Here is an 11,829-nt window from a genome sequence, read left to right on the forward strand (position 1 = left end):
AAAGAAAGAAAGAAAAAGGAAGGAAGGAAGAAAGGAAGGAAAGAAGGAAGAAAGAAAAAAGGAAGGAAGGAAGAAAGGAAGGAAAAGAGAAAGGAAGGAAAGAAGAGAAAAGAAAGGAAGAAAAGGAGAAAGGAAGGAAGGGAGAAAGTAAGAAATAGGAAGGAAGGGAGGGAGGGAAGGAGGGAAGAAGGAAGGAATTTTTGTTCAGTCTTGCCCAGCTCTTTATTGATTTTTTTTTTTTTGGCAAGGATACTAGAGTGACTTGCCATTTCCTACGCCAGCTCTTTTTATTGATGAGGAAACTGAGGCAAACATTAAGTGACTTGCCCGGGATCACACAGTTAGTGTCTGAGGTTAAATTTGAACTCAGGTTTTCCCGACTCCAGGTCTAGTGCTCTATCCACTGCTTCACCGAGCTGCCCAAGGAAGGAATACTTGCTCTGAAAAGGAAATAGAAAACAGCTCTCAATGTGTTCATTAGTGTAATTTAATTCAACAAATATTTATTGAAAAGACTGTGTGGTGCAGCGCATTGGAATTGAAGTCAGAAAACTTTAGTTTGAATCCTAGCAGAATTGCCACTGCTGAGTTCCATGGTCATGGAGCACATCACTTCCTATCTGTGTGTCTCAGTTATATCATCTCCAAAACAGGGCTAATGGTATACTGCTGGCCCCACAGGGAAAATGTTCCATAAATGTCAGTTATTTATTTTCTGAATATACTAGGCAATAAAGAGGACGTGAAAAACCCCACAAAGTCTCTGGCATCAATTTGATTCAAAAGCTCTTAACAGATTCTGGGGTCTATGAATCTGTTTTTAAAAAAAGATATTTTGATAACTCTTGCAATATAGTTGTTTTTCTTTGTAATCCTATGTATTTTACTTTATGCACTTAACAACATGATTTTGGGTTGGGATCCAGTCTGGCTTCACTAGACTGACAAAGGGATCTGTGACACTCAAAAGAATCAATGACCTTTGATCTAACTGTACCCCCGAAAGAGAAACCAGTATGTAACAACTAGATAATAATACAGTTGACACATGATTAAGTGCCTCGGTGGGTTGTACAGATGTTCAAAGGCCCAGGAGTTCAGAGGAAGAAATCAAGAATGTTTTTTCCTGGCCCACAGCCCGAACTCCTCCTCATCTTCTTTTCTCTGACATCCTGATAACATGAAATTGTTAAGGATAGAGATGTTTGGCACACAATGGGTACTTTAAAAATAGCTACCATAAATAATAATGATATGAGAAACAGGAGAGAATACCAACAAGTTGGTAGATAACAATCTTTACTCTTTTCCCCCTCAATAGTACCTCAGGAAATGTGGATGCTATTCCTTTTCCATACTCAGTTTTTATACACACATGCATGCACACACACACAAAGACATATATGCATACATACACGCACATATATACACATAGTATGCATACATACATGTGTATTGTATATGTGTATGTGTGTATGCATGCCTATATATGTGTGCAGCTAAGTGGCACAGAAGATAGAACACTGGGCCTGGAGTCAGGAAGACTCATCTTTATGAGTTCAAATCCAGCCTCAGAAACTTGTTAGCTATGTGGCCCTGGACAAGTCACTTCACTTCACCCTGTTTGCCTTGGTTCCTCATCTGTAAAGTGAGTTGGAGAAGTAAATGGCAAACCACTCCAGTATCTTTGCTAAGAAAACCCCAAAGGAAGGAAGGGGTCATGGAGAGTCAGATACAACTGGAACACAAACAACATCTATAGAACTAAATCTATATATTTAAGGGGGAAAATGTCATGCACTTTTTTCTCCCATGACAGGTGTTTCAGAGACGGAACACAGGGCAGCTGGACTTCTTCAAGCGTTGGAAGCACTATGTGGAAGGTTTTGGCGATCCCATGAGGGAGTTCTGGTTTGGTATGAGCTCTAACAATTTTTAGGGAATGGATGAATGGATGATCCTTACCTGGAAAGGCTAGGCAGCTTGAAGCACTCAGAGTTCAGAGGCAGGTCCAGACAATATTGGGCCTATAGCATCTATGAATCAGAGTGGCCATATGGTGAGGCCTCTGGTCAGATTTTCTGATACTGTGGGCTTGGAAGAAAGCTGGGGATAGGTACTAAGAGAGCAGCATTTCTTCCCATGTTTCAGTCTTTATCATTTGGCTGGAGTCCAAGAAAAGTTAAATGCCGGTTATGTGGAAAGAGACAGAAAGAGTTGGGAGAACAATGGATTCAATGTCCCTCTAGCAATTTTAGTGTTCCCTGAGGCCCCATCACTGATGTCAGTAATGAGAAGGATTTTATCTCCTTGCCTTTTTCCTGCCTCAGCTGTGGTGAAGGTGCTAATGAGTAATGAAAGGGCCCAGAAAGTGAGAAGCCCTTGGTTGGAGAATTCAAAGATCTACAGACTGGATCCTTAGCCCCTGATTAAACAAAAAATTGATAGTATTTGCTGTCCCTTTAGCTGCAGATATCCTTCTAATGCTTTATTAGTTAATGCATGTGCTACTTGGGGAGTTAAATGGATGACAAATCTTTCATTTTAAAGATTAGACAGCTGGAAGGTAGATTGCCCAAGGAGGTCACAAATCAATGGTGGCCTGAACCCCTGAAATCCTTTCTTGCTTCCCCTCCCCTTTCTACCCTTTTCTCATCATATGGGGAAATATATTTTAGGGTGAAAAGCAAAGCAGACTGGTTTTATATTATGAGCCTCAGATACCGCAAGGTGTCTTGGCAGTGAGGGTGCAATACAAATTTCTTGAATGGTGGATTAATTGAACTCTTATTCCTTATTTCAGGGCTTGAGAAGCTACACAATCTTACCACTGGAACACCAGTTCCATATGAAGTGCGGATAGACTTACAGACAGCAAATGAGTCTGCCTATGCGGTCTATGATTTTTTCCAAGTGGCCTCTAGCAAGGACAGATACAAGCTGACAGTGGGGAAATACAGAGGCACTGCAGGTAAGGACGCCAGGCTTGCTCTCGACTCTGACAATTTGGTGACTGCCTGCCACGGATTTGGGGAGGGTGCGTAGGCTTACATCATCATCCATCCATCAATGAACATTTATTAAGTTCCAGGCATGGCATCAATCAATCAATAAGTCAATATTTATTCAGCACCTATGTTATGCCAGGTACCATGCCAAGCCATGGGACTGCAAAGACAAGGAGTTTTCATTCTTTCAAGGGAATGACATGTATACATATAAGTCTGTACAAAATATATACAATGCAAATACAAGATAATTTTGGGTGGAAGGCATTGGCAACTGGGGGATCAGTAAAGGCCTCTTTCTCTCTCCTTTTTTCCTTCCTGTCTTTCTCCCTTTGTCTTTCTTTTTCTCTTTTTCTTTCCTTCCTTCATTTTCCTTCCTTTTTTCCTTTCCTTTCCTTCCTTTCTTTCTTTCTTCTTTCCTTCCTTCCTTCTTTCTTTTTTCTTTTGTTCTTTCTTGCCTGCCTTCTTTCTTTCTTTCTTTCTTTCCTTCCTTCCTTCCTTCTTTCTTTCTCCTTATATCCCATTGCGCATCACATAGCAGGCTCTTGACATGCTTGTTCATTGATTGGTTGCATGAATAAAGGGAGTACCCATTCTGTGAGGTCACCAACCCAACTAAGTATAAAGATAAATAATCATAGGGATCTCAAAGAGAGGGTATAAAGTTTTAAGGGGTGATAAAGGTAACAGTCAAATGAGACTAATAAAAAAAAGTAATCAGTTACCTGACAGAACATCATCAAAGATTGAGCTGTGTACCATAGTACACATAGTAGGTACTAGTACACATATTAGGTACCAGTCTGACGTAGGAGCTTGGAGGAGGGGTCAGAGAACATTTAGTAAGAGCTGGACTAATCGAGGAGGCTTCATGGAGAGAAGGGAGGCTCAAGCTGATCTTTGCTGGATGTTTGGGATTGGAAAGGTGAAGAGAGGAGAAAAACAGGAGCAAAGGCTTGGAGAGGAAAATGGTATGTTATTTGTGTGACGGAGTAGGCTAGAATTTGATAGAGGCAGACATTCTCTGACATACATTCTAAATACTTCAAGGACAGAATGTGAAGGGTTCCAATCCCATTGACTTAAATTCTACCATAAAAGTCAACACAGGGAGAGGAGAAGCTCTTAAGAATGAAATTCTGAAGCCACAAAGAACTTCTCTTTGATGATTCAGATGATGAGGAAAAGGAAAAGGAAATTCAGATGATGTCTAAAAGAGACTAACGAGGTCGGACAAAGGCACTCACGAACCAACCTAGATTTTTAAAGACATGCACAGAAGATGAAAGAAAGTTATAGAGGATTAATATAAAACTGTGTCATGATCCTGTAAGAAAAATGTCAGGAGTCCTAATTTTCCTGATGAGATAAGGCTGATGAGGAGTGCTGTGGACAACAAAAAGAGTTTTTAGCCGCATTAGGGAAAAGAGGAAGATGGGAAGATGATAATGGACAAAAAGCCTGCTCAGGCCTTATTTTTTTTGTCTTTTCTATGCCCATGAGAATGATTTTTGGATGGGATGACACATTGAAGACGGATTATAGAGAGTCGAAATCCAAGATGGTGTGAAGATGGTGAGAGAGCAGTCCCCAGCTGCCCTCAATGAGCTCAAGTCACCAAGCCCTGACTGAGGCAGGGATTGGAGAAAATGGCATTGTAAATGATCTTGGAAAGGTTCTAGGGAATGGGAAAGGTGCTGCAGGCCTGGAAAAGAGCTAACATTAGTCAGATTTTCAGAAGAGGGAAGATAAATAGAATCTGGGAACTCTTAAGGCCTCTGTCTGAGGACAGATTTGAACTCAGGTCTTCCTGACTCTTATTCCCATTTTCTAGACCCTGTGTGACATAGCTATGAGTCTAGGAGTAACATGATGAAAATAAGTTTTTAAGGTAGATAGTTGGGCACATGGATCTAGGATGGATTGATGTGGGTATGGTGTAGGTGAGGTAGGAATGTTTTAGTCTGGGAGATTATCCAAGAAGCTATTATAATAATATAGGAGCAGTAATGAAGGTCTAGATTAGGGTAATGATAGTAGATATAGAGTAGAATGGAGCCAAAGTTATGAGTGTGAGAAGATATGAGATATTGAATATATGAAAGATGAGGCAAGCATTTTTTTATAGTTTAGAGCCAGAATACTATTCAATTCCATTCCACACAACAAACATTTATTAAATACCTACTGTGTGCAAGGTAGGGGCAACTAGATGGCATAGTGGACAGAATGCTGGGCCTGGAATAAGGAAGACTCATCTCCCTGAGTTCAAATCTGGCCTCAGACACTTACTAGCCCTGTGACCCAGGGCAAGTCACTTAACCCTGTTTGCCTCAGTTTCCTCATCTGTAAAATGAGCTGGGGAAGGAAATGGCAAATCATTCCAATGTTTTTGCCAAGAAAACTACAAATAGTGTCATGAAAGGTCAGACATGAATGAAAACAACTGAAAACGACTAAATAACAAAACAACAAATGAGCAAGGTAATAGATGATAAACAGATGACCTCTTAGGCTCCTTCCAACTCAAAATTTATGATCCAATGACCTTATGGTAGTGGCATTGTCAGAAGGGGCATTCAGTGGAGATCCTTATTTGGAGTGAAATTGGGTTAACTTGTTTTTGGAATATGTTGAGTTTGAGGTGATGGAGAATCACTCAAGTAGAAATGTCCAGTAGAAGTATGGAATTTGACTGTGAATGCAAAAAAAAAAAAGCTATAGGTATACATTTAAAATAATGCTATTCCTCCTTCTGCAGGATATCTGGTAAGATCTGTAGCAAAGAGCTGTCTGGCCAAAAACTAACCAAAAAGACACTTGTCATTTGTAGAACATGGTACTTAAAGATGTCTGTGTGGCCTTAGGCAAGTCACTTAACCTCTTCCCTGGGGCTCAGTTTCCTCATCTGTGAAGTAAGGGACTTATACTAGGTAGCTTTTCAGGTTCATTTCTGCTATAAATCTGTAATCCTATGATGTTCTAATGCTTTTCTCTTTGTTGGACCAAAGTATGTCAGCCCTTTAGGTACCTTTCTTAGACTTTCTGCTTTCATCTCTTCCCCATAGGTGATGCTCTCTCTTACCACAACGGATGGAAATTCACCACCTTTGACAGAGACAATGATATTGCTCTCAGCAACTGTGCCCTGACACATCATGGCGGCTGGTGGTATAAGAACTGCCACCTGGCAAACCCCAATGGCCGATACGGAGAAACCAAGCACAGTGAGGTAAGCTTCAGACATATTCTTTCAGAGAGACCTCCTCCTTACTTCCAGAGAATGATACACAGGTCTGGTTAGGTCATTCTGTGGCTAATGAAGGGGATCCCTAGTGACTCTAGGATATGCTACAACATCTTCCATTTGGTATTTAAAGCCCTTCACAGTCTTCCTTCCAATGGTGTTTCCAGTTACAAATGAATCTCCCTATGCACTTAGCATTCTAGCCAAATTGGCTTACTTGTTGTTCTTTGTGCAGAACGTTTCATGTCCTATTTCTGTGCCTTTTTTCACGCTGTTTCCTGAAACTGGAATGTTCTTCCTCATCTGTGCTTTCTACCAATCTTAGCTCTTTGCAAGGCTCAGCTCAAGGGTCACTTTCTTCGAAAACTCTTCCCTGATTCCTCAGTAGTTGGTGATCCCTTTGCTTCCAAATTACTTTGTATTTATTTCATGTTTTACTTTTTTGCATGTATTTATCTGTGCATATTTTGTATTCTACCTCTTTTCTCTTCCCCTACCCCCTGCTTAGAGTATACACTCCTGGAAGAGAGTGATTGTTTCCTTTTGGTCCTTGAATCCTGGAACCTATCTACTGTCATGCTTGGCACATAGTAGGCTCATGGGATTGTTGAAAAGAATTGATTGAGAGGCTATTCCTAAGCAGAAATCCTCTGGACTAGTTTTTGCTACTGCTTGGCCAACTTCTTGCCAGCCTCACTATGACAGTCTCTGCAAAGACTGTGCCTTTGGGACCTGGACCCTTCCCCATATTCTTCCTGGGATATGTTCCTTGCTTTCCTGCATGATCCCATCAGCCTAAACAGTTGAGTCAGGCATTTAAAGTGCACATATTTTTTTTTTTCTGCTAAAATTCAAGAGTGAGCTTAGGAGACAAATTATGTACAAATTTGGGAAGACATACAATGTGACAATGTATACTGCATTCACCCTCACAGAGATTTAAATATGAATCAAGCTTTCATAGTGGTGTCTCATTCCCCTTCCTGGCTTACCCTCACTTGGATACCTTGTCCAAGGCTACAACTATTTGTCTCAGGTTCTTGGAGGCCTCAGAAAACAAGGTCCTTTCTGTTTGAGACCATGAAATTGCTTTCTTCCAAATCACCTGGCCTCTGACTCAGAGACTCCCCTGGATTTTACCCATGGAATTTCTCTGAACCAGTTTCTTGTTTTCATGTGCACCCAACCCAGGCTAGTGTCAGAGAGAGAGTCCTCTGCCCTCCTGTGCTCTCAAGTTTTTTTCACTGGTTGTTCCATTCATGCCTCTGAATAGCACCCATCTTCATACCTAGTATGTCCTGAGTCTAGCTCTGTATGTTGGCACTGGCTGTTTCCAATCCTTTTTCCTAGGTCTCTTTTCCGGAAACATCATCATTAGCCGTTGTTATCTTGAGCGCTGGCTTTGGAGTCAGATAAGGATTTGAATACTACCTTACTTATTAACTAGGTGACCTTGCCCAAGTCACATAACAGCTCTTTGCCTCAGTTCCACACAAGGAAAATAATAGCTGCCTCTCTGGGTTTGTGAAGATTAATGCAGTAAGCATTTATTGAGCACCTAAGCACGAAGATAAAATTGTAAAGCAACTCTTACCTTCAAGGACACAACTTTTAAGTACCTAAATGCAATATAATTAAAGGAAAGTGAAAATATTAAATCAAGAAAGGCTTCCTGTAGAAGTTGGCTCCTGACATTTGAAGCTTTCAAGGAAGCTAAGGATTCTAAAGGCATGGAGAAATGGTGGGGAAGGGAATCCATTCTAGGCAATGACACAGAGGCAGAATGAGTGCCGAGCTAGGGGAATGGCATGCAGGCCAGCTTAGCTATAATGGAGAATGAGTAAAAAGGAGGAGCAAAGATAGAATGGGAATGAAACACTTTGCAAACTATTTGAAGGTCAGATTCTCCATTCCACTTTGCTTTATCTAGCACTGGCCTGATCAGGGTTCCTCCCAGTCCACGGATTGGGAGGTTAGGCACTTAGCAATGAAAGGGCCAGGGCCCTGAGTGATGAAGATAGAATAGTGAAGTCTAAGCCTCTGAGCAGGTATTTAGAATAAGCCACTAGCACGCCTTAAGTCCTCACTAGATTTACTAATGAAAGCCATTCATCTGGTTAATGGGTTTGCCTCACAGGCTGCACAGCATTTAACTCTTATTTATTATTTACCTCACAAATTAAAATACATAAAAATGGTCACTTGGGTCATCCCTTGGCCAGGTCACAAGGTTATTAAGCGAATTGAATATTATTGAACTCACCAGTCAAATGACAGAAAACAGAATTTAGTTTTTAGTGAGCTATTTGTTTCTCCAGAGGAGAAAAGCACCAATCTGAAATGAAACTGATTTTATACAACTTGCCAATAAGAGTGTTTCAATAATTAATGCCTCTCCCCTTTGTGAGGGTGAGTGTGTGTGTGTGTGTGTGTGTGTGTGTGTGTGTGTGTATGTGTCCTAAGGGAGGGAAAGGGAAGCTTAAATCCGATATCAGTCAAACAGAATTGTTCCTCTGTGTCAAAGTTGACCCATCTGCCATGGAAGCAGCATGGTGAACTGGAAAGAGTGCTGGATATGGAGATGGAGCCCTGGGCGCCATTTTCAATCTGTGGGACCTTGGACAAGTCACTAACTTCTCTGAGGTTTCAGTTTCCTTGTCTATAAAATGAAGCAATTGAACAAGGTGTCCCTAAGGTCCTTTTCAACTGTATCACCCCTGTTTAAATGCTTATTTTCTCTACTGGAATCACATATTCTCTCTCCATAAGATTTAGAACTGATGGCAGAAGATTCTGCAGATCTCCCCTCACTTTGCTTTACCACTCTGCTCATACTGAGATCCACTGAGGCTTCTACCAGAAGTGAGAAGGCAGCTCCATTTCCAAGAATCTTTCTGATTAGGCTAAGAGTTCTCAAAGAAGGTAGACATTTTGAAGGCAAAGGCCTCATCTTCCACATTAGACACCTTCTAATTACGGCTTAGATCATATAATTGCTGGAAGGTACCTTAGAGGCTATTGAATCCAACCCCCTCATTTTACAAATGAGGAAATTGAGGCCCAGAGATATTTGCCCAGGTAGTAAGTATCTGAGACAGAGTAGGACCTCAGGTCTTCTTAACTCCAAGTTCTGCAGATAATCCACTGTGCCTCCTTGTTGCCTCAATGATCGAGGTGGAATAGACCTCTGGAGGTCATCTGGCCAACCCTCTTCCTTTAAGCAGCTAAGTTGGTGCTCTTATTTTAGACAAAGGACACCTGAGGTCCAGACACGTGCTGTGAACTTGCCTGAGCTGTGGGCAGAGCTAGGATTAGAATTCTGGTCTCCTGCCAGAGACTAGTCTCCAGTACTAGTCTCCACTGTACCACACTTTCTTTGTTTTCTTCTACCATGCTATGACAAACAGGAAGTGGTTTAGCAGGCAAAGAAGGGTCTTTATCCATTGTCCCTTCTTGTCTCCTAAGTCCCCTGTGTCTTCCTGGCTTTTTTTTTTCCTCTAGGGGGTGAACTGGGAGCCATGGAAAGGACATGAATTCTCCATCCCTTATGTGGAGTTGAAGATCCGCCCTCATGGTTTCAGTGGGAGGCATGTGCCAGGGAGAAAGAAAAGGATGTTGGCAGGGAAGAGAATAATCAACACAAGATCCAACTGAGCAGAAGCCAGAATGAGAAGAGATTAGTTAAAACTGCAAAGAGTTTTGGATGGGGGGTGGGTAGATTACTCATTGGCTGAACTTGAATTAACATCTGAGTGACTGTATGGGGGATGTACGTGATCTCTCCTTTCTGTTATCTTCAGAGACCCAATCTCCAAGTACATTCTGCCAGGCCCCAAGCCATGGCCATTCCCCTTTCCCCTCCATCTTCACTGATGCAACATTATCTATACTTAGGATTTAGATTTTTTAAAAAGTGATTGCATAGCATGTGATGGGGAAATTAATACCATACTGGCAAGGATGCTCAACCTTACCCCGATGATGTTCTAGTGACATGAGATGGCTTGAGAATTCTGTAAAAGACATGTCATCTAGCTCTTTACCAATTGGAAAGCTCCAGAAACTGCTATTTCTTGGATTCCCTCAGTATATATTTTGTATGTATTTGTATGTGCATTTGTCACCCCACTGATGGAATGTAAGCTCCTTGAGGGCAGGGACTGTTTTATTTTTGTCTTTATAACTCCAGTGCCTGGCTTATAAGTAGTCACTTAATAAATGCTTGTTAATTGATTGATGTATATGTCTATCCAGCAAGACCACCCAATGGGACTAGAATGGTCCAGCTATGATGAGGTTACTGCATTTGCCAGAAGCTCGCATCCATCATTCCTGCTTTGGCATTGGATGGATAACTGTTCTTTCTCTCACTTATAGGTGTTGGGAGGGAAAGCAAGGAAAAGAATGGAAGGCAAAAGCAGAGGTGGAAGGGCCCCCTAAAACGCATAGTTAATGAAAGTTTTTATGAAAACCTCCTCCTCCAATATGCTAGATAATAAAGCTTTTACTATGCTGTCCATTTTCCCTACCAAGACAATTCTTAGTCTAATCTGTCTTAGAGGTGTTTGTCTTGTGGATTAGTCTGTACTCACTTAGACTTAAAATAATTTGGCGTGTTTTAAAAATTGTTATTCCATAGAGTTTCGAGCTCCACCCTGCTGTGCCAACCACAAGCCCTAACCTCACTCATTTGTCCAGACCCTTCCTTAATGCTTGGTGCTGTTAAGCAACTCTTTGTGCCTGAATTTTCTGAAATGGCTTGATATTGTGAAGCCCCCGAACGGTAGGCTTGGAAACCTTGATGCTTGGTATGGGAGACTCAGAAAGGTCAGATATTTTTGGATTTTTCCTTGCCATTATGGAACATTTTCTATTAGGTAATTTGATGATCATTTCAGTACCTTACATTTCTATTCCTGAAAAAAATAATAAACCACTTGATTAAAAAAAAAAAGCAACTCTCTGGCTTTGTTTTTTTCTCGACTTACTTTCTCTCTCATCCCCACATAAATACATGTGAACTTGACATTTTGCTCAAGTGTTCAGTACATTACAATTTGTGCAGAATGAAGGAACTTGGTGGGTGAGGCCCTATTATTTCTTTGATGGCTAATAGAGACAGTGGAGAAGTTGAAGAGCTGGGAGAGAGGGAGAGGTGGAAGGAAGTGGCTTATAAAAGCCCGGTCTACTCCAGAGCTCAAGCATTAGTCATCCATGACCCTTTCAGGCAGAAGTAGGACCTTGATGCCTCCACCTTTCGAAACCACCTGGTTCAAAGGAAAGTCATCATCCCATAAGTTCTTTTTCCTTCTCTCATTCTTTTCCCCACACTGTAGTGTGGTATAATTGAAATAAAGTCTTGGACCTAGGATTAGGAGAGTTAGGTTCAAATCCTCAATCTAATGCTTACTAGTTGAGTGACCCTGAGCAAGTCATTTCTCTCTGAGTCTCAGTTTTCTCATCTGTAAAATGGGGATAACAATGCTTGTATCACTTCACGGGGGCAGAAGTAATCATAATCCTAATCATAAGGAAACATGTAGAAATTTCGTTAAGGTTTGTAGTATTCTTTCC

At 41.2% G+C, this 11,829-nt stretch overlaps 1 protein-coding gene across 1 annotated transcript in view; it reads left to right on the forward strand.

The window, feature by feature from the left end:
- Positions 1 to 10,416, forward strand: part of TNN (tenascin N) — an 85,374-nt gene extending 74,958 nt beyond the window's left edge. The window contains exons 16-19 of the mRNA XM_027868367.1: positions 1,820 to 1,916; positions 2,804 to 2,971; positions 6,077 to 6,240; positions 9,757 to 10,416. Of these exons, the coding sequence (XP_027724168.1) occupies positions 1,820 to 1,916; positions 2,804 to 2,971; positions 6,077 to 6,240; positions 9,757 to 9,909 (582 nt within the window). The 3' untranslated portion in view covers positions 9,910 to 10,416. The remainder of the gene's footprint in view (positions 1 to 1,819; positions 1,917 to 2,803; positions 2,972 to 6,076; positions 6,241 to 9,756) is intronic.
- The last annotated feature ends 1,413 nt before the right edge of the window (positions 10,417 to 11,829 follow it).

Source organism: Vombatus ursinus, unplaced genomic scaffold (genome assembly GCF_900497805.2).
Source record: "Vombatus ursinus unplaced genomic scaffold, bare-nosed wombat genome assembly UNPS02014789.1, whole genome shotgun sequence".
Taxonomy (NCBI): Eukaryota; Metazoa; Chordata; class Mammalia; order Diprotodontia; family Vombatidae; genus Vombatus; species Vombatus ursinus.